Source organism: Cervus elaphus, chromosome 16 (assembly GCF_910594005.1).
Source record: "Cervus elaphus chromosome 16, mCerEla1.1, whole genome shotgun sequence".
Lineage (NCBI taxonomy): Eukaryota > Metazoa > Chordata > Mammalia > Artiodactyla > Cervidae > Cervus > Cervus elaphus.
Genome location: NC_057830.1, coordinates 12,398,483 through 12,422,014, shown reverse-complemented (window position 1 = coordinate 12,422,014; position 23,532 = coordinate 12,398,483). Strand labels below are relative to the sequence as shown.

Here is a 23,532-nt window from a genome sequence, read left to right as displayed (position 1 = left end):
AAAGTTTTACTTTTGTAAAGCAGAGAACAAACTGTTGAGTATCAGCAGCCATCAAGCAATATAATCTGTAAAAAGAAGGAAACCAGAAAGCTGTTCTGAGCTGGCGAGAAACTTTCTCTGAGTCTGATTAATACAAGGATAAAATCAGGAAGGGAGGCAAAGCTGGTGGGGGGATGCAGGGGAAAGACAGCAAGATTCACTTGTTCACCCATTCATTCATTTGTTCACTCGTTAGTGATGGTTTAGTTACAAGTAGTGTCCGACTCTTGTGACCCTATGGACTGTAGCCCACTAGGCTCTTCTTTCCATGGGATTTCCCAGGCAAGAATACTGGAGTGAGTTACCATTTCCTTCTCCAGGGGATCTTCCCAACCCAGGGATCAAACCTGGGTCTCCTGCATTGCAGGGGGATTCTTTACCAACTGAGTCACCATCAAACACAAAGTGTGTGTTTTTTATTGAGGGGAGATGCCCCTAGGCACTGGGGTTTCAAATCAGACATGAACAACTCCAAGTACTTGGAAGAGAATGAGAATAATATACAAAGTTAAGATCTGAGTCACACAAAAAAATGGGTTTGGGAACATAGACTGGGTTAAAAATCATGGAGAAATTCGAGTCAGACTGGAATACAAGGATCTAGTCTTAATTCTATAGGTAACGGCAGAGGAGGGGTATAAAAATTTAAATAAGAGGATGGCATACATGGAGCAAGGAATTATTTGGAAAAGAAAACAAGAGCTTTGGTGTGAACCTGAGGCTATTGTTTAAGTTAGAGGTATTTATAGCTAGAACTAGAATTGGGGGATGAAATTATTAATGGAGAGAGGTAGAATGGAAAAAAGATAGAGCCTTGGAAAAACACTTACATGTGAGAACAGCTGGAGATAAAGAAGCCAGAGGAAAACCTGGGGAGGAAGAGGAGGAAGCGTCCAGGGAATAGAAGCTGACCAGTTAATGCACTTTGGTGTAAGCAAGGGATACTAGGATTGAGAAATGGGAATTTAAATTAGGTGCAAGAAGATCACAGATGAGACAATGAGTGGAAAATGAGAATTGGAAGCAGTGAATACATCTAATTCTTTTAAGAGTTAGATTATGAATAAAAGAGAATAGTCTGAGAGAACAGATATATTCATTAGAAATGTTTTAGTTGCAAATGACAGAAGAAGCAACCCAAAGTTTATATAACTGAAGAATTTATGGGGGTAGTTCAGGCTTCAGACGTACATAGATTCAGGGTTCCATCAATGCCATGGGCACTTCTTGGCCTGATTCTGCTTTCCTCTGTATGGTAGCTTCATTTTTAGGTTCCCTGTGGTGGCAAGCCAGCTAAAAGAGCTTTAGCACTGTATCTTTCCAAGTTCAAAGTCAGTGCAATCAAAGTAACAGACTTTTACCGAGCTGCTTAAGCAAAATCCTGGAGTTGGCTCTGGTTGGGTTTGGATTGGCTTGACTGGAGTGAAGGGCCCATTCCTGATGGTGATGGAGTTCACTGATTGGTCTACACCTAGAGATGGACCCCTAAGGAAGTACATGGACTAAGGACTAGAAAGGGCTTGGTTTCCTGGAGGAAAATCAGAGAACTGCTAAAAGGGAATGGAGAATGGTAGCTGGGTAACAAAAAACAGTAAGAGTACAATGACCAGGTTTGAAATAGGGTAACACAGATGGGAGGGATGCGGTCAAGAGACAGAGGGAACTGACTTCAAAGGAGGAAGCATCTTCATTTCTGAGATGGAAGAGAAGAGAAGATAATAAAAGATGACACACAAACAATTTGATAATGTAGGTACGCGGAGTTGAGAAGGCATGTGTTAAACTATTTGTTTTCAAGTAAAAACTCAAGAGAGCAAACAGGTAGTGTTATCTTTTGGGGGAAGAATTACTTAAATCTATTGCCTCAATTATGTTACAGCAAGCACATATGAACAAGCAGAAATTGAAAATAAAATTCTACAGCTAGCATCTCAAATGCTCTGATTCTTTATACTGCAGACATAATCTTTAAAAAAGTAAAGTATGAATTTTTTTTTACTTTATGTATATTCCTCATAACTCTTTTTATTGAATCTTTTTAACTCATTTAAAAAATTCTAAAACACTTTTATAATTTTGAAAGGTTACTTTCCATTTATAGTAATTACAAAAAATTGGCCATATTCCCCATGTTGTACAATACATTCTTGAGCCTGTCACACCCAATAGTTTGTACCTCCCACTCCTCTACCCCTAATATTGCACTCCTACCCGTAACCACTAATTTGTTTTCTATATCTGTGAGTCTCTTCTTTTCTGTTTATAACTCTTTTTAGTTGTATACTCTTTTATAGACTAGATGGGCTTCCCAGGTGGTGGTGGTGGTGAAGAACCCGCCTGCCAATGCAGGAGACGTTAGAGATGCGTGTTTGACCCCTGGGTCAGGAAGATCCCCTGGAGAAGGACACGGCAACCCACCCCAGTTTCTTGCCTGGAGAATCCCATGGACGGAGGAGCCTGGCAGACTACACTCCACAGGGCCGCAAAGAATCAGACATGACTGAAGCAACTTAGCACACACACAGACAAGATGTATCATAAATCACTTAGCCACTTTACTAAAAAAAAGTCATTTACACTGCTTCCATATTTTGTTAGAAATAATGCTACAATTACCAGGCACTTAGATGTTTATTTTTCCATGAGGTATTTTCATCAGCAAAAGTTCCCCAAAACGGGGTAGTGTATGAAAGGGAATGAACAGTTTATTCCTCTTAAGTATGTTGCAAAATCACCTTTCATAAGGTTCACACAGGTGTCTGTGCTCCCAGTCATATACATTATTACTAGTTTCATCACACAAAGTATTTGAGACACTTCATTCCATTAATATCTTCAAGATAACAACTAACATACTTGTGTGTCAGGATGGGTCTAAAAGTTTAGTTGTGTTAATTGATTTCATTTTCAAAACAATCCTACAAGGGAAGGGGAAACTTGTTATGATTGATGTTTTTACAGATAAGGAAACTAAGACACCAAGAGCATATTAAGTAAACTGCTAGGAAATGGAAGAACTGGCTTTTGAACCACAGAAATCTGAATCCAGGCCCTGCCTGGTCTACCAGAAGGCCATGTGACTGCTTTTGACTGACATTCATTCAAGTGTTCTTAAAAATGCGTACACATTTGTGCAAGAATTTCATCATGTCTTTTCTTGTAAGATTATTTTTTAATGGTCATGTCCCCAGAGAGAAATAAGAGTGGGGTATTTCGTATAGATTTGGACACTTCAAATGGTCTGAATGGGAGATTTCTCACAGTTCACCCTTTTTTTTTTTTTTAACTCCTTGCCAATATGTAAGTTCAGAAACTAAGAACTGTATTGATATAAAAATAAGTACAGTTGTTTCATCCATCCAGGATACCTCAGGCCTTTTGTAGACTCTGATGGCTTTATAATCTATTTCAACCTGCCAGTTACAATAGAAACATACCTTCTTGGTTTGCTTGAACATCTGAAATGTGGGTACTGCTTTGATATGGTAAGTTTGGGCCAACTCCTAGAAAAGAAAAGAAGTGGAATGAAGTCATTATTTTTGTATCCTCTTTTTGGACCAAGAATGGTACTTGGTGATGTCCCAGGAGGCATGTCTGAGAGCCCAGGGATAGCTGATACTTTACAGATTTTCTTGCCAATAACTTTCCTAACATATTCTCAAAGCCTCCAGGAATGTTAAAACATAAAGTGACTGTTTTCAGCATGGACTGAAGGACGAAATGAGCTCTATTTAAAAGAGCTTGTGAAAGACTGCAGAAGGCCCCAGCAGAACCCAATATGGAAAGAGCATACTGCAAAAAAATAAGAATGAATAAAGGTCTCTTTACAACTCACACTTAGACATGGAGTGGTATATCATGCATTTTAAGTAAGGCTTATGTGTTTCTTTCTTATATGCCTTACACCTTTTCACTGCCCATTTCTGTAAAAGATTTTGTAGCCATGAGATAAGACAATATATCAGAATCCCAACTGTTCTAATCCATTACAATCTGATTTCAAGTATCACTTTTTTGTTTATCTTGTTTAAGAGTCAAGCGAAAATTAGCCACCCACAGTTCAGTTCAGTCGCTCAGTCATGTCCAACTCTTTGCGACCCCATGGACTGCAGCACACCAGGTCTCCCTGTCCATTGCCAACTCCCGGAGTTTACTCAAACTCATGTCCATTGAGCTGGTGATGCCATCCAACCATCTCATCCTCTGTCGTCCCCTTTTCCTCCTGCCTTCAGTCTTTCCCAGTATCAGGGTCTTTTCCAATGAGTCAGTTCTTCACATAAGGTAGCCAAAGTATTGGACTTTCAGTTTCAGCATCAGTCCTTCCAATGACTATATATTCAGGATTGATTTCCTTAAGGATGGACTGGTTGGATCTGTCTGCAGTCCAAGGGACTCTTAAGAGTCTTCTCCAACACCACAGTTCAAAAGTTCAAAAGCATCAATTCTTTGGCACTCAGCTTTCTTTACCCACTCCAGTATTCTTGCCAGGAGAATCCCAGGGACAGAGGAGCTTGGTGGGCTGCCGTCTATGGGGTCGCACAGAATCGGACACAACTGAAGTGACTTAGCAGCAGTAGCAGCAGCTTTCTTTATAGTCCAACTTTCACATCTATAAATGACTACTGGAAAAACCATGGCTTTGACTAGACGGACCTTTGTTAGCAAAGTAATGTCTCTGCTTTTTAATATGCTGTCTAGGTTGGTCATTAATTTTCTTCCAAGGAACAAGCATCTTTTAATTTCATGGTTGCCCACAGGATCAAAACACATCTTTCCCCTGCTGCCCACCCCTACTCCCAACACACACTAAATTATAATTTTCATGACCACAGTAATGACAACAATAAATACATTACTAGAAAAGAAAACTGTGCATTTTGTTTCACCTTAAGAGACAAAGAGCTATAAAAATCAAAGAGTAAAATAGTAACTAATGCTGCTGAGGATATGGAGAAATAAGAAACCTCTTACATTGCTGGTGGGAATGCAAAGTGGTGCAGCACTTTGTATGATAATTTGTAGGTTCCTCAGTAAGTTAGATATAGAGTTATCATCTGACCCAATAACCCCCCTCCTAGATATATAGCCAAGAGAAATGAAAATATATGCTTAAATGTTTATTTCAGTATTAGTCATAATACCCAGAAGTTGGAAACAAACCGAATGTCCATCAAAGAATGAATGGATAAAAAAAGAGGTAGTAAATTATTCAGCAATAAAAGGGAATGGGGGACTGATACATGCTACATCACAGATGAATCTTGCAAACTTATGTTAAGTGACAGAAGCCAGTCACAAAAGACCATGTTTTCTATAATTCCATTTATGTGAAATGGCCAGAATAAGCAAGTCTACAGACAAGCTAGGCTAGCAGTTATCTAGGGCTGAGGTGGTGGATAGAGGGAACTAGGGGGGATGACTACTAGGGGACAGTATTTCTTTTTGGAGTTGTAAATACCTTCAAAAATTGATTGTACTGATAGCGGCACAAATCTTTGAATATCTGACAGGTAATAATCTTAGCTGTTTATTCTGAATGCACAGTACATGATTCAGCTTAAAGGACCATTAAACACTGTCACACTTTGAGGGAAATAGAAAAATGAAACTTTTATTACATTCTGGGTATAATGCCATATATTTTGTGTCTTTTATTTTTTCATATTCTGTTAAATATTATTACTTTGTTTTACAAATAGAGGAATCGACATTTACACAGGTTAACAGATAAGTGGTCACAAAACTGGGCAGAGGGCAGAATGGGTAAATAATTGATTTTTTAATTATAAAGCTCAAATTCAATCCAATGTATGCACAGGCCACTTATTACTGCTCTTTTCCCTTGAACTTTTAAAAGAACAAGTACTAGGAAAAATAAGTTTTTAGACACATTGTATGTATTAATAAGCACATGTTGATTGAAAACATGAGGCTGATTATTTGGGGGGGTGTTGGGGTGAGGACGAAAGACTCTAGAGAAAAAAGGGAAAGGTTTCCTGGAATTCCCTGTGATTCTTAAAAAACTACACACACATACACACACACACACAAACAAAACTCCACAAAAAGCATAAGCTATAGAAAGGGGAAAGAAAGGTACATAAAAATGTCTGTAATGCACAGAATTGGATTTTAGAAATTTATTAATAATCTATCACAGGGGTGAAATTAAAAGATGCTTTCTCCTTGGAAGGAAAGCTATGACAAACCTAGACAGCATATTAAAAAGAAAAGCATCACTTTACTGACAAAGGCCTGGGCTTCCCAGGTAGCTCAGCTTGTGAAGAATCCTCCTGCAATGCAGGAGAGCGTGGTTCGATTCCTGGGTCACGAAGTTTCCCCTAGAGAAGTGATAGGCTACCTACTCCAGTATTCTTGGGCTTCCCTGGTGGATCAGATGGTAGAGAATCTGCCTGCAGTGCAGGAGACCTGGGTTCAATCCCTGGCTTGGAAAGATTGCCTGGAGGAGGGCATGGCAACCCACTCCAGCATTCTTGCCTAGAGAATCTCCATGGACAGAGGAGCCTAGTAGGCTACAGTCCATGGAGCTGCAAAGAGTCAGACATGACTGAGCAACTAACCACACATGGTTTCCATAAGGAAGGCTGAACACTTAAGAATGGATGCTTTCAAATTGTGGTGCTGGAGAAGACTTTTGAGAGTCTCTCGTATAGCAGGGAGATCAAACCAGTCAATCCTAAAAGAAGTCAACCCTTCCAATATTCATCAGAAAGGCTGATGCTGAAGCTCTAATACTTTGGCCAACTAATGCAAAGAACAGATTCATTGGAAAATACCCTGATACTCAGAAAGATTGAAGGCAAAAAGAGAAGAGGGCAGCAGAGCATGAGATGGTTAGATAGCCTCATCAACTCAATGAACATGAATTTGAGCAAACTCCAGGAGATAGTGAAGGATAGAGGAGTCTGGTGTGCCACAGTCCATGAGGTCACAAAGAGTCAGACACAGCTTAGCAACTGAAGAAGAAGAACAACAACATGGGTGAAAATAACTTTTCACTTTGAGCCCAACTCTAGCCAACTGGTATTGTCTGTCTAGAGCAACTCTGTTGGGCAGGATTGTGGGGCAGAGTCAAGAGCCATTGATGAACAACACTGGACTGATGAGTGAATTCTACCATAGTATGGGAGGGGGGCACATAGCAGGAGAGTCACATATTTATTGTCTTTAAAAGAATACAAAACATACAAGAACCTCTGAGGGCATTTACTACAGTTCATTACACTTTAAATTGCTTGTATAATCACTGAGACAGCATCTCAACATCACACTGGATTTTATGAATCTACAAGGAGGGATTTAAGATTCTTACCCGAGCATTGTCCACATCCACAGTAGCAAACATGACGCTTCGATATTGCACAGACATTGCCTTCAAAAGAATAAAAATTTCCCATTAGCTTAATGTTAAGATTAAATCACACCCTAGCAGTGTCTTTTAGCAAAAGCAAGAAACAAACAAAAGGGCTGAGAAAGAGAGCTAAGCATCATCCTGGCACTACTGCCTAGAATCTTAAAGACAGAAGTCAAGGGCTGGGTGTTGTCAAAGTCAAGTAAAGATCAATGGCAGAACCAGAGTCTAAAGTCTGTGTTATGTATCAAGACTAGATTTCCCAGAATACTCTGCCAGTTGTCTTCCTGTTAGGTTCTGCCAATGGGAAGCATTTGCAGGAAAATGGAAAATGGGAACAGTGAAAAACAACTCTTCTCTGCCTCTGTTCCAGACGTTCTGGAAGCATCTTTGACAGTGGTGGAGATAATGGTGGTGGTATAATGGGTGTACGGTAATGGATGCAGAAGCAGCCTGTAAATGTCAGCTCGTGGGATATTCTTTTTTTCCAGACAGCTGTGCTTATTCTTTAAAGGTAGTTAATGGCTTATTGACTTGTTTGCATTAACATCGTATCTCAAGCATTCCCACCGACCTGTTTCAAATGAAACCTCTCTTCCACGGTAGTGTGAGGTGTCCGGAGCATGGCCAAGTGGAGGCAACAACAGATGGAGCTGTCCCTGGGGGCTGCTCCCATGGACAGGCAGGAAGCAGCATGACATGAACTGATTAGGTGGACAGCAGGGGCAGAGCTCTGTTGAAGGGATTCTCTCCAATTGTATGTCCATGGAATCTTCAGTGGTTCATCAAGATGGGGAAATTGGGGGAAAACTCTTGGAAAACAAACATGAAGGCCTTTGGTATTTTAGAGTACTTTTCAGATTAAAAAAAAGATGCTGATTTTGATTGGCAGCATCTCCATGCCTGGCAAGAAGATGGGGCTGCCCAGGAACTCTGGGGAAACTGACTTGTACTTTTCAAGTTTAAGATATATGGATGTTCCCTGGTAGCAGTCAGGCAGGGAAATGGATTTGACAGATATGGACATCTGATTCCAGAGTCAGGTTCTATTCATGAAGTTTTCAGAGTCTCCCAAGTCTGACAGGAAATGGATAGGGTTATAGAAGTTGTCATTTTTGTATTGAGGAGTAGCCAGAAGACCTGGCCCAGTTGTGGGTTCCTTGCTAGGCTGACAGGTGTCCCTTATGAACACTTCCTTCCCTCTCTATTCCATACCATCCACAAAGGACCATCCTCTGTCCTCAACAAACACTCCTCCTTCTGCTCTATTCTTCCTCCCATACAACCTGTTACCATCTAGTCACCTATTCTCCTGATCTCAACTCTAAATTGTCTCCTGAATTTGATCTTTCCTTTTTCTCCCCAAACCACCACCCTAGTTCTGGTAAACCCAGCACTGACATTGTTGTTAAACCTGCCTCAGGCTTTTCAACCCATTCTTAGACAAACTGCCAAAATACAGCAACTCATTAAGCTATAACACAAGGGTCTTTTCCCTCTGGGCTCAGCTTCCTTTTGAAGGCTCACGGGTTGCCACTTCCACTGTATAAACTGAAAGCTAGCCTCACAGATTACTTGCCTTCTCATGATCACACCATGCAATTTCTCAACAAATTTATAATCCCCCTTTTCTCAAAAATGCTCTTTTTGGGAATCTATGCCTGGTGATTCTCTTAGCCCAGAGTCAACAATCTTCACTCTATACTCCAAATCCAGGACTCCACATGGTCTCATAAATAAGATTTTAGTGGAACACGTTTGTCCATTCATTTGCATATTGCCATTGCCTGCTTTTGTGCTACAACATCAAAGCTGAGTATATATAATATAGACCATATAGCCTATAAACCTGAAAATATTGACTATCTTTAACCTCCAGAAAAGGTTGCTGGCCCTTGCTTTCAGTCCTCAAGGCCCAGATCAAATGGGACCGTGGAACTCACTTAAGACTTAAACGCTTTAAATCACTTCTTAAAAACCACTTTTGGTTGTGATTTACTTTTTTCTTATTACCAGACATCCTTTAGAGATGTAGAGACTCAGGGTGGTCAACTTTCTGTTTTTGTGTATTTGAAAATATCTTGGATTCTTCCCCACCTAGAGTAACGGTGTAGTCAGCTCACTTCCATTCCACCTTCCTGCAGAGCCTGGAAAAGGGAAAAGGGAAAGATTCCTCGGATTCCCTTGCAGCTAGAGTTCTGGATGCAAATTGGTTTCACCAATGAGATGCATACAGGTAAGACTGGGAAGGCAGAAGTGAAACAGAGCTACTTTCTTTTTGTCTTTGGATGTTCCTTCTGGAAAGCAAGATCATGAGTGTTTTTGTGCTGGAGGTAGCAGCAGCTATACTAAGGGATCCAGTGCCCCAGCATCAGCTTCCAGATTCTGGTTCTGACTCTCCAACTGCTATTTCTCTGTTGTTGCTGTTTTTTTTTTTCTCCCAGTAGTGGCCTCTCATCTCTTCTCATATCTCATTATGGCAAATTTAGGATCCCCTCAAATAGGTCTGTGGTGCTCCTGAGTCATTCTTGGGGTTCCAGTCTGGAGCCCATTCATCCAGCCTTCTGATGATTTTATGAGCATTTAATTCCTTGTATTAAAGTTTTCTTTCTGTCTAATTTGGTCCCTGTTTCCTGTTTTTGACTCTGACTGATAAAGTGCCCTAGAGTAATAATAGCCTTTTCTCCAAATCCATTATATACTGTGGGTTTTTAAAAAATGACAGAGAATACATAAATACATTCTCTTGTAAAAGTTCAAACATCACAAGAAAAATAAAGCAAAATATGAAATTTCCATATTCTCAATCCTACTCCAATTTTCATTCCTTTTCACAGAAAAAAAAATCATTTGCTATGCACCTTCTGCTCCTCTTTGTCTACATATATATATAGATATATACTGATATATACATACACAGATACGTGCTGCATGCTTAGTCACTCATTCATGACCCCATGGACTATAGCTTGCCAGACTTCTCTGTCCATGGGGATTCTCCAGGCAAGAATACTGGAGTGGTTTGCTGTGCCCTCCTCCACAGGATCTTCCCAACCGAGGGATCGAACCCAGGTCTTCCATATTGCAGGCGAATTCTTTACTGTCTGAGCCACCTGGGAAACCCTGGTGTATATATATATGTATACTTATCTCTGCTTTACATAAATGGTACTATCGTCCATAAATTTTCCTATATTGTCCTCTTTTTACTTAATTCTATGCTGTCTTGGAGAGAATTCCATCATTATGTATGGGTCTACTTGACTCTTTTTATCATCTGAATAGTATTTCAGAGTGTGGATATACCCAAATTAAAAAAAAACAACAACAAACTGTGTGTGCATTAGTCTGGATTCCAACAGAAAACAGCACATTCAAGTTAGGATAATTTAGGGAGATTTATCACCAACAGGCTAGCTAAAAATAACTGTAAAGTTAAGGATGGGTGTGGAGGAGCTGTGAGAACCTGGACACAACAGTGGCAGAGACTTTATCATCCTTGGGGCCTGAAGGTATGACGGGAAGAAGGGGTTACTAAGCCTGAGCCTAAAATGCCTTGCTGGCCAATGAAATTTGATCAGCTTTGACTTTGTGGCAGGTGAGGATATTTACACTCCTAAAGCTAAACATTGGAGACACTTAACTTTTAAGTGTCTGAATAGAGAGGCCTGCCAGATATTAAAATATTCGCTGTGGATATTCCAATAATTTTAGGCACAGAATAGATGCTGATATGTGAACTGTGAACTTCCAGATGTTCAAGCTTGATTTAGAAAAGGCAGAGGAACCAGAGATCAAACTGCCAACATTCACTGGATCATCAAAAGAGCAAAGAGAGTTCCAGAAAAACATCTACTTCTGCTTTATTGACTATGCCAAAGCCTTAGAGATGGGAATACCAGACTACCTGACCTGCCTCCCAAGAAACCTGTATGCAGGTCAAGAAGCAACAGTTAAAACCAGATATGGAACAACAGACTGGTTCCAAATTGGGAAAGGAGTACGTCAAGGCTGTATATTGTCACTCTGCTTATTTAACTTATATGCAGAGTACAGCATGAGAAATGCTGGGCTGGATGAAACACAAGCTGGAATCAAGATTGCTGGGAGAAATATCAATAACCTCAGATATGCAGATGACACCACCCTTATGGCAGAAAGTGAAAGAACTAAAGAGCCTCTTGATGAAAGTGAAAGAGGAGAGTGAAAAAGTTGGCTTAAAGCTCAACATTCAGAAAACTAAGACCATGGCATCTGGTCCCATCACTTCAGCGAATAGAAGGGGAAACAATGGAAGCAGTGGCTGACTTTATTTTCTTGGGCTCTAAAATCACTGCAGATGGTGACTGCAGCCATGAAATTAAAAGACACTTGCTACCTGGAAGAAAAGTTTGACCAACCTAGACAGCATATTAAAAAGCAGAGACATATTTGTCAACAAAGGTCCATCTAGTCAAAGCTATGGTTTTTCCAGTAGTCATGTATGGATGTGAAAGTTGGACTATAAAGAGAGCTGAGTGCTGAAGAACTGATGCTTTTGAACTGTGGTGTTGGAGAAGACTCTTGAGAGTCCCTTGGACTGCAAGGAGATCCAACCAGCCCATCCTAAAGGAAATCAGTCCTGAATATTCATTGGAAGGGCTGATGTTGAAGCTGAAACTCCAATAATTTGGCCACCTGATATGAAGAACTGATTCATTGGAAAAGACCCTGATGCTGGAAAGATTGAAGGTGGAGGGAGAAGGGGATGACAGAGGATGAGATGGTAGGATGGCATCACTGACTTGATGGACATGAGTTTGACTAAGCTCCAGGATTTGGTGATGGACAGGGAGACCTGGTGTGCTGCAGTCCGTGGGGTCACAAAGAGTCGGATACGACTGAGTGACTGAACTGAACTGATGTCATGTAGCCAATTTCTTTATTTGAATATGTTTCTTTTAAATATCAAAGTTTATGACTGGTTAGAATGAATTCAAGTAGATTTAAGAGTTTAAGTCAAAAATTGAAATGTTAGAAACCCTGCTGAATAATAATATATTTTCAGCTGTGTAGAGAAATCTGAACTTTATAACTGAAGTAGGAGATTGCACAAAATGGACTGTAAATGTGAAACTCTGTGCAGTAAGGAGAAATGAAAAGAAAATGTCCTGAGTTTCTTTCTGCAGCATGTTGTACACTCCCCCCACCAAATGGTGTAAACACTTAAATGGGGTAATAGGAAAATTAACTAGATGAAACACTGTATAGACATGAAAATTATAATCTGGAGAGTTGATAAAAACATAAACCAATGTGTATATGGAAAAAGACCTGAATATAAATATATGATTACAATTAAGTGGAATATTTTACAAAGAAATTTTATAAAGGAGCTCAGACATGAAAGGAATAAGTAAGACATAGGATTTCTTCTGATAATAGGGTTGAAGGATTAGGGGTAGTTTACTCTTTTTTTATTATAGTTTAAAAAAGTACCATGTTCATCTGTAATCTATTCCAATATTTGGAAGTTCTGAACTCTAGAACTTTGGTAAAATGTCATTATTATGAATAATCCATTCCTTTATACAGTTGTACTCTTTTGCACATTTTGATGATCCTTGTAGAATTATCCGCAAACAAACAGTATGAATCTGGTGTGTGTACTAATGATCTAATTAGATCTCTAAATTATCTGCAGGTCAAGCAGGATGCTTCCAAAAAAACTATGATTCCATGCAGAAGATTTTAAGTGTAATTAGGTTCCATTTTTTATTTTTGTTTTTATTTCCATTACTTTAGAAGATGGATCCCAAAAGATATTGCTGAAATTTACATGAAAGAGTGTTCTGCCTATATTTTCCTTTATGGTATCTGGTTTAACATTTAGATCTTTAATCCATTTTGATTTTATATGGTGCTAGTGAATGCTATAATGTCACTCTTTCACACCTAGCTGTCCAGTTTTCTGAGCACCACTTACTGAAGAGACTGTATAGTCTCTTCTCCATTGTATAGTCTTGCCTCTTGATAAACTGATCTTGATAAATTGATCATAGGTATGTGGGTTTATTTCTGGGCTTTCTATCCTGTCCCATTGATCTACATGTTTGCTTTTGTGACAGTACCATGCTGTTTTGATTACTGTAGCTTTGTAGGATAGTCTGAAGTCAGGGAGCCTGATTCCTCCAACTCCAATTTTCTTTCTCAAGATTGCTATATGCTTTTTTTGTTTCTATGCAAATTAAAAAAATTTTTGTTCTAGCTCTGTGAAGAAAGCCATTGGCAATTTGATGAGGACTGCATTGAATTTGTAGATTGCCTTGGGTACTACAAGTATTTTAAAACAAACTTATGCTTACTAACAGAGAAAGGAGGGGGAGGGATAAATTAGAAAGTTTGTGTTGGGATCATTTATTGGGATTAACACATACACACTGATATACATAAAACAGATAACCAACAAGGACCAGGAAACTAAATTCAATATTTTATAATAACTTACAAGCAAAAAGAATCTGAAAAAACTATCTCTATCTCCATCTCCCTATCTCTCCCATCTATCTATCTAACTGAATCACTGTACTATATGCTTGAAGCTAACACAACATTGTAAATCAACTATACATCAATAAAATTTTAAAAATTAAAATAACAATAGTAATAAAGAATTAGGCACTAAGTGGGGGAAAAACTATCAACCCATAATGGCTCATAACTACCAAACTTTTAATATTTATTGGGAAAACTGTTCGAGGACTTTAAATTCCTTCTAAAAAACTGTGAAATTGACACTGATGATACTTACATGAAAAACCGGATAAATCCTTTTGCAAGGACCACACCATTTTGCTGAGAATTCAATTACCACAAGTTTGTTTCCAGCAGCTTTCAAAAATGCTTTAAATTCATCCTGAGACGAGAACATAAATTAGGAAATGTGTACAGTCACTGAATCTCATCTAGTCATGCAAGGCATAAAATGACAGCATAGTTATGGTGCCCCATCCCACTGTTCTCCAGGGGACCTGATCTTTCCTAAATGTCCCTGAGGGCATATATATATTTATCTTCCTAAGTATACATAAATGATGATAAACCCACACAAAAACTTTCAGTTCAGTTCAGTCACTCAGTCGTGTCCAACTCTTTGCCACCCCACAAAAACTTTAGGATTCTATTTACCAGATGGGTTGGTAATGATAGTTGATAATGGCTGGATACTTCTGGCAACAGACTGATGAATGGATGTTCAAGGTGGACATCTACATCTAATTTTTTAAAACAAGGACCTAAACATGCATTAACAGAGAAATCTAAACAGAGAGCTAATTTAGCACCTTTAATCATTTCTTCTTTTTTTGGGGGGGGGGGGTGCTGATCATTATTAAAGCTATAGTTAAAACCATACATTTAAGGATTAGACATGCTTCTTGCTGAATGTCTTAAGTGAATTTTCTATCAGCTATCTGTATCATCTAAATAAAGTAAGATTTTCCTTCTGGGACATCATGTCATGGTATCTATGCTTGATTGCTTTGTGAACAATATCCTACACTAATTATTTCATTCACAACTTGTCTTTCCAACAAGTCCCCTACAGAACCCAATCCTGATTCACTTCAGTGCCTTCATGGCCCCTAACTAGTACATGGTAAACTCAGGGAGCATTTAGTTGACTAAATGAATAATCCGCTAATACGTGGTGTCTGTTCAGGATTTATTTTTCCTTTTCTCACTGGAATTGCAATAATAGTATCTAATTTACTCGGTGGCTGGTATTCTCGTCCTTAATCTTTACAACCACCCTATGCAGTATTATTATTATTATCCCCATTTCACAGATGCATAAAATAACATTTTTAAACTCTCTCATGGTCAACCAGCTGGTGAATGTCATAGTTGGGATTACTAACCTTACTAGTTTGACTCCAAGGTCCATTTCCTTAACCACTATAGAAAATTGCCTCCTGAGTTCTTTATGGTAATGGAGCTTGCTCTCTCTCTCTCTAGCCCAAATGCCATCATTCATTCATCCCTGGACCACTAATTAAGATGGAGGGATGGGATCAGTAACTGAGTTAAATCAGTTGGGGCCTATCACTGGAAATAGGGATGGGATTTATTCCATCCAGATGGAATACACTCTATAACAGGGGGATCCTGACAATTACACTGTCATTTGATTTACTTTCAGGAGGTGAAACTGATGACTCAAGACACATTCTCCCTTTAATAATATGCCTCCAAGAGAGGGGCGATTGACTTTTCAGAGAGCCATGACACCTCCACTTCTCACTTGCTTCTGAAGTTGTAAGTTAGATGTCATCCTCAGAACCCCCCAATTCTTCACTTCCCAGTAGTTGTTAGGGTATAAACTGACCTAGTCGGTCCCATGAATTTGACTTGGCTAAGTTCTCTGTAGGTAATACTCCCATGGTACAGAGTGATCCCACATGTACCAATTAAGGCCTACTCTGTGCTGGCTGGACACACTGCTAGGATACAGCATGGACAAAAAGACAAAACATTACACCCCCTCCCTTCATGAAGTCTGCATTTAGGGGAAAGTCAATGCTAAGATAAGTGAAATATATAGTAAATTTGTGATCACTGCTAGTAAAGAAAAAAAGTGAAAGTAGCTCAGTTGTGTCCAACTCTTTGTGACCCCATGGACTATACAGCAGAATTCTCCAGGCCAGAATACTGGAGTGGGTAGCCGTTCCCTTCTCCAGGGGACCTTTCCCAACCCAGGGATCAAACCCAGGTCTCCCACATTGCAGGCAGATTCTTTACCAGCTGAGCTACCAGAGAAGCCCAAAGGAAAAAAGGAGAAGAATAAAATAAGAAGGAAGGATGAGAGTTGGGATTACAATTACAGTCTGGGTGGCCAAGGACCACCTCTATGTAATATACGAATAAAGGCATAAAGGAAACAATAGGTCCTCAGAGTAGGTACCTAAGAAGGAGATGGAGAGGGCTTCTCTATGAGATTCCCAGGAAACCAAAAAAAGAAAAGAATTAGTAAAATCATTAGCAAGTGTATGATATTTTTAAAACATTTTCTTAAGCCCAAGTTAAATGGCCATACCTTCTTTCAATCTGGTTGGTCTCCTATTTGTGATCTTAAACACAAGCATGTTTGGGAAAGTGTCAAAAGTCTAAGTCTGAAGGTGCTAGTGGAGGGAAGACCCAGGCCTTACACGTCCCCCTTCCCTCCAGCTCCTGGTACCCCTGAAATGAGTGGGTATCAGAATGTCTGGATGCTAATGCCCGCTTCACCTCTCTACTCTTTTAAAGGCAATTTTCTTCTTTATAAATAATTATCCCTGGCCTTTACATCTATTGAGATCTGTTGCAGCAGAATCACTGGACAATGGATGGAAAGTGGCTTTATGAAATACCACCTCAACAATTATTAATGCCCCCATTCCATCCTACAGGCATGTCTAGGGGTTCCCTTTCCTAGGATAAGAGAAAAATGTGGACTATTTTACTTCCAGAAAAATTTCCAGGTACAAGCAAGGTAAAATCGGTGGGATCAGATACAGGATGGGATCTGCTACAAGCTGGTCTGGATCCAGCTAGAGTAAAATCAAGAAATGAGAAGAAGGAAGGGATAGAACTCTTTTTGATCAGCTTTGCTCTTGGCTATTATCCAGAGAATGCCATCCTTCAAGAAACAGCATAAAGAAAAAGCATTAAAAAAACAAACTCTTCTTGGCTTGGAGTAATAAAGGAGTACTGGATGGAGGAAATATTTCTTAAAGCTAATCAAATCTGCTCTCAAAATGGTCTCTTTTGAAATACTCCTTGAAGCCAAATAAATACTTGCCATGTCTCTAATATTCTGCACCATGATTTACACCTGGGAATTGCTGACAAAACTCTTCTGTTGGTTCAGTTGGCAGACTGTAGCTGTCTCTTACCAATTATAGGATCCTAGCTGGAGTATAAGGGTACCTTCTCTATGACATCACCGAACATGACATCTTAGAACCTAGAACTTTGGAAGACATGGAGCTAACTTCATTTTTATGCCATGACTACTTGGTCAGTATGTGGTCAGTAAGAATCAGACAACTGCTGGCCTTGTGTGCAGAATCAATAACGTGTCTGTCTCTTTTTAATCTCCTACTACCTATTTCCATGCACCTCCCTCCCTCTCCCAGTCCTGGCAACCACCACATGAGAAATAAGCAAGGCATTCATCTATTAAATAGATCAAAGTTATTTTCACTTAGGATTTTGAAGGAATTATTTTGCAGTTGAGAAAGATACTAAAGCCTTAATTCTAAAATAATGCTTCTTGTAAATTTGGTTTTTGGGGTCCCAGATTCCCTAAACTTTGTTATTCTGCCTTGATTATTTAGGAGGTAGTAAAATTTCACTCTTACGGACTGACTGGACCAGGGGTTGGCAGACTTTTCCTGTCAAGAACCAGATAATATTGGGGGCTTTATGGACAACATGTTGGTTCATATTCTTTGTTTTCACAATCTTTTAAAATGTAAACATTTTTTACTGCTGGGCTTTATAAAAACAGCAGCAACTCCTCAAACCTTCTTCAGAGCAACAGCAACCACCACTACTAGCTGAATTCCCAGTAAAATTATTCTTTCTAGCTTTTCCATTCCTCCATTCAGACCTCTCAGGAATAAATTATCTGCCTTTCTTTTGTGTGTGTGTGCTAGATGAAAAACTATGAATATTTCTTGTATAGCTTCAGCCAAATCGTTTTTTGTAGCGGATATTTGTCCATTGCTTTCCAGTACCCATTTCTTCCTCTTTCTACCAAAAATACCCTGATTTTCTGTGGGCAAATTTATTCCTCCCCCATTTTATTGCAGCTATCCAGTTTGTATGGGCTTACTCTAACCCTAAATCCAAGATTCAACCCTGATGATTTTTTATTTTTTTGGCCACACCACGGGGCTAGGAGATCTTAGTTCCCTGGCCATGGATCAAACTCATGCCCCTGCAATGGAAGCATGGATCTCTAACCACTGGGAAACCAGGGAACTCCTTTGACCTAATGATCTTAATCCAACCAACAATCCTATATTTAGACCAAGGGTTACCCAAAAGAGGATAAGAAAGCAAGAGAAAGCAATGCCTAGCGTTTGTGACAGTTACTGAAATTTCCTCTTTATTTGGCTATAAATAAGATGCTGATTGGCAGCTACTATAAAACATGCAGGAACCCAGTCTTTGTAGAATACCAATGTTTCAGATCTTCCCTGTAGCTTAGATGGTAAAGAATCTGCTTGCAATGCATGAGGCCTGGGTTCGATCCCTGGGTCAGGAAGATCCTCTGGAGAAAGGAATGGCTAACCGTTCCAGTATTCTGGCCTGGAGAATCCCATGTACAGAGGACCTGGAGGTCTATAGTCCATGGAGTCACAAAGAATTGGGCATGACTGAGTGACCAACACTAATACTACTGTTTCAGAAAGCAGAGAGGAAACCTGGATTTTTGGTTTCTTGGTCCACAGGATGAAATATTGCCAGAAGTTCAATCAAAGCCTGGAATTTTTGTTTCCACAGACAGCAAATCCCCTTTATAGTTTAAACCAAATTAAGTTGGAATTTCTAATAATTAGCTGGTAACCACTCAGATATAGTATTATAGAAATTTCTCCATTTGGGTACAACTGCAAGAACTATGACTCAACATTGCCACTGCTGTTTAAAAAATCTCTCATTCAAGACACACAACAGTAGAGCAAAATCTAACTTTAGGACTGAGGAATCTAATTTCTGTCCTGCAATACGTCCAGACTCAAAATATTCATTACTACTCTGAAATAACTATTTACCAACTGGCATTCCAGTCATCTAAATTTCTTTCTGGGCTTCCCTAACTACTTAATATTTATCAAGGGAGAAGGTGGAAGGAAAACAAGCTTTAGACTCAGACAAATGTTATTTTTCCACTTTGCAATACATGAGAGGCACCAGACTTGGATGAAACAACTTGGTTTCAAACCTGAGTGCTGCTACTGTGAGCTCTTGAGCAAATGATTGCTTATCTAAGCTTCTATTTCTTTATCTGTAAAATGGAGTTAGTGTGCATCTCCTAGGGATATGATGATAATTAACAGATATAAAGAAGTATATTTAAAATTATTATTTCTTTATATCAGTTATATATACTTTTACAATGATAAAAGATAATGAACAGATATAAACAGATATGAAAAAGAGCTCCTAGCTCAAATCAGCAAAGGCATGTATCACTCTGACTTTCCAAGTTTCTCCTTCAGAAAGGGTTTTCTTACCTCTTAGTGGACAAAAGGCAAACTGCAAGTCAACATGCTCCCTTCTGAGCTGGCAGATCTCTGAAAAGGAGAAGCAACATAGGTTGTAAACTAATGTCCACAAGCCCCTGATGGCCCACTAACATTTATGAACTGGAATATTTTAGGAATAAACAAAGCCTCTTACTCATCTTGCAAGGAATCCTAAGATCTGGCAACCCTGGGCCTCTCCTTCTGTGTTGCATGATGCCTGTCAAACAGAAAGTAGTGGTTGCCCTGCTGGAAGGAGCATGCTCTTTCCAGCTGGGTCCTGTCCTCATCATCTTCCATTGCTCCAAGAACCCAAGGTGGAGTAGAAAGATGCCATTTTTGTTGAGGGTGTGCAGCTATTTGTCTTCTACCGTGAAAATAGGTACTTGAAGCATTTCTAATGTCTCTGTCCAGTATCTACTGTATTCTTTTTTTTCGTTCATGCGGGTGGTGTGCTTATTAATATTACTTGCCTGGCTTCTATTGGCATTTGAGTTTGAGCCTGCTGACTTTGATGCTTTTAGCATCACAGCCAGGAATTTTATTCATGGTTATCCACTAAAGATCCTGCCCTCACCTCTCCTTCTTTTTTTTCCTTTTTCATTCAAGAAGGAAAGATAGATGTTGGTACATATTGAACATCTTCTAAGCCCCCTGTTGAGAAATGCAGTTTCAAAGTATGGACTCTGTTCTTGGCATCACTTTGTTATTTTACAAATACTCTCCTAGTCAAGGTGACTGTGTCCACTCTACAGATGAGATGATCAAGGTGCAGCAGCAAGTTTAGATAAGTTATCCTAGCCAGAATTAATTTTGAATTTGAGTCTGGTCACCTGTCAGACAGGTCAGCTGATGAATCTTCAGGTCTCTTAGTGAGTTAGTTAGCACAGGATGAACCGAATGCAGTGAATTCCTTTTTCCCCCCCCCACAACAATAAGGTATCTACTATCTCCACTATCCTTTTCCTCATGGAACTAGCTCTTCTTGAACTTCCTTCCACTGCACTTGGAAAGGAGATGGTACAGATTTAACTCTTAAGCACAGCTACTAAACCAACAAACTTCTGCCATGTCCCTGGGTTCCCAGAAGTGGAGCAAGATTGGGCCAGGACGTCTGCCTTTTGGTACTAGGCTTGCAGATTTTTCCACATAATTTGTAGCAAAGCAGCTTTCCCAGCCCAAGGGCAGGGAGAGTAGGAGATGACGGATCTCAGAAGTCTGTTTATATCCAACTGGAATTAAGCACTATTATAAGGTCCAGGAAACAAATGACCAAGTTCATAAAAACCTATCTTTTTTATGTTTTGCAGAAAAAGTGCTTAGTTGGTAAGAAGTACAAGTTTCTAGTCCTGGATAAAAGCTATCAGTCAGGTATTTTCTAGAAAAGGGTGCTCTAACTTTTCCTTTTGTACTTGACTGTGTTCTTTGTTTCCCCAACATGCACTCACATGTATTTTCCTAGACCCATTTCTGACCTCATTGTTGGAATCATGAAGCTCCAAAACAGTTTGGGTGGAGTCTCTTTTTGAGTACTCGGGGTTGCATTAAAAAAAAAAAAAAATTATCCAGGGATGGAATCCTAAGCATGGGTTGAGAATTTAAAATCTTAAAAATATTAACAACAACAACAACAACAAAAACCAGAGTGGGAAGAAAAGTAAAGAGAGAAAAGAAGAAAAGAAAGTCAGTGAGAGGAAAAGGGAGTGAGGAAGAGCAAAAGAGGGCCAAGAGAAAACAATTTTTAAAAGAATAAAGAGATAAATCATTGATATATATGACTTGCAATCCACCTTAGAACTTACAGAGACATACCAACGTGTGAAGGACTATTTAGTACTAATGTAAGATTCAGATCATGATTAGTTTTACCCTAAGGAAAAAAAGATCAGATTCTCTCTTACCAAACACTCCAGTGGGTGATATCTTCTTTGAGTTGACTTACGCTTTAGTTGAGTATTGAGAAGCAGAAGTTCAAGGATATGTTTGCGAGAAAGAGTGACTTCTTTTTTTGCCTGGGTTCAATCCCTGGGTCGGGAAGATCCCGTGGAGGAGGAAATGGCAAGCTGCTCCAGTATTCTTGCCTGGCAAATCTCATGGACAGAGGAGCATGGTGGGCTACAGTACATGAGGTCACAGAAAAGTCAGACACAGTTTAGCAACTAAACAACAAAATGAGAGGAAGAAGGGGTTGTTCTGAAGCACTCTGCAACCAAGGCCTAGAATTAAAGCCATTTTAGGGTCTTACTACCCAGGATGCTCGCAGACTAACAGTATTAGCATCACCTGTGAATCCGTCATTAAAAAAAGAATGAAAGAAGCTGCAGGAACTACAATAACAAAGAGTAATAAATAAAAGAAAGATGGGAAGGGAATTGTGTACAGAGAGGATAAAGGATTTGTAAGGGAGGACTTTCATTATGTGGATGAAAAGCATGAATTCTCTTTAGAAGACCTTGCTCTTCAAGGTCATACAGACAGTGGCATCATCACCTGGGATGCTTAAAGGAAAAGCAGAACTTCAGGCTCCACCCCTGATGTTCTGAGTAAGAATCTGGATTACAAGATTCCCCAGGTGATTCTTATGCACAGTGGTATTTGAGAAGCTGCTCTAGAGATCCTTTTCGATCAGGGAGCTGTCTGTGGAACAGAGGACCAGGAGCATCAGCCTCAGGGCTGCCTGGGAATTGTGACAAATGCCAGTTCTCAGGCCCCACCCTGGACCTAACGAATCAGCATCTCTGAGGGTGGGGCCTAGATGTGTGGTTTAACTAGCCCTCCAGGTGATTCTGCTGGGTGCTCAAGTTGGGGAACCACAAGGCTAGAAGTTCTTTGTAACAAAGGGATTGATTTATACATTGATCTGGTGTATTGGGTTTTCCTGGTGGCTCAGCTGGTAAAGAATTTGCCTGCAATGCAGGAGATGCGGATTCGATCCCTGGGTCAGGATCCAGGATCCTCTGGAGATAGGAATCGCCACCCACTGCAGTATTCTTGCCTGGAGAATCCCATGGACAGAGGAGCCTGGAGGGATACAGTCCCTGGGCTCACAAAGAGTTGGACACACCCAAGTGACTAACCAAGCATCTGATGTATCACAGTTTGAGCCACCAGAGAAGCCCGATGATGAAGTAGCAGCAGTCAAAATCACACCCTGAGAATTCCCTGCCTATCCAGTGGTTAGGACTTCTATCAGGGTCTTAAGCTGCCAGAGGCAGCGAAACAAACAAACGACAAGAACAGAAACAAACAAACGAAACTTACACCCAGAGTGCCTTGGCCACTGATCAATCCAAATTTGTACCAGCTTAGCTGGTGGCTGGCCAGGTGTTAACCCCTTCAGTTGCTGGACTGTAGGGAGATCCAGGGTGTCCCAGGGGAGGGACTGGGGCAGCCTCAATGAGGTGGGACAGGAGCACAGAGGCTGCTTATTAGCCTACACATTCCAGTAGTTTAACAACTGGTTCAGCTAGCTATTCCCACACCTATCAACTAAGGATCAGCCTTCTGATATTGATGAAACATGCAACAACTGCTCTTGCTCCAGGGCAACGGTAACATTCAGAAATTGTTATTTACCAAGAAAAATATTTGCCTGGAGCTTTCACATTGAGATGGGAATAAAACCTTCAGGGATCCCTTAACTGTGCTGTGCTAAGCGGCTCAGTTGTGTCCAACTCTTCGTGACCCAATGGACTGTAGCCCGCCCGGCTCCTCTTGTCCATGGAGATTCTCCAGGCAAGACTACTGGAGTGGGTAGTCTTGCCCTCCTCCAGGGGATCTTCCCAATCCAGGTCTCCCGCATGGCAGGCAGATTCTTTACCGTCTGAGCCACCAGGGAAGCCTGATCCC

General features: G+C 40.0%; 1 protein-coding gene across 2 annotated transcripts in view; it reads right to left on the bottom strand.

The window, feature by feature from the left end:
• Nucleotides 1–19,961, bottom strand: part of TXNDC8 (thioredoxin domain containing 8) — a 34,647-nt gene extending 14,686 nt beyond the window's left edge. Inside the window, exons 1-5 of one of the 2 annotated variants that reach the window (XM_043870644.1) lie at nucleotides 19,841–19,961; nucleotides 19,675–19,734; nucleotides 14,202–14,306; nucleotides 7,373–7,432; nucleotides 3,477–3,542 (exon numbers count right to left, since the gene is read on the bottom strand). In XM_043870644.1, coding sequence (XP_043726579.1) covers nucleotides 3,477–3,542; nucleotides 7,373–7,429 — 123 coding nt within the window. In that variant the 5' untranslated portion in view covers nucleotides 7,430–7,432; nucleotides 14,202–14,306; nucleotides 19,675–19,734; nucleotides 19,841–19,961. Of the gene's footprint in view, nucleotides 1–3,476; nucleotides 3,543–7,372; nucleotides 7,760–14,201; nucleotides 14,307–19,674; nucleotides 19,735–19,840 lie in introns of those variants that run through there. The other variant, XM_043870643.1, reaches the window with a different exon arrangement.
• Nucleotides 19,962–23,532: the final 3,571 nt, after the last annotated feature.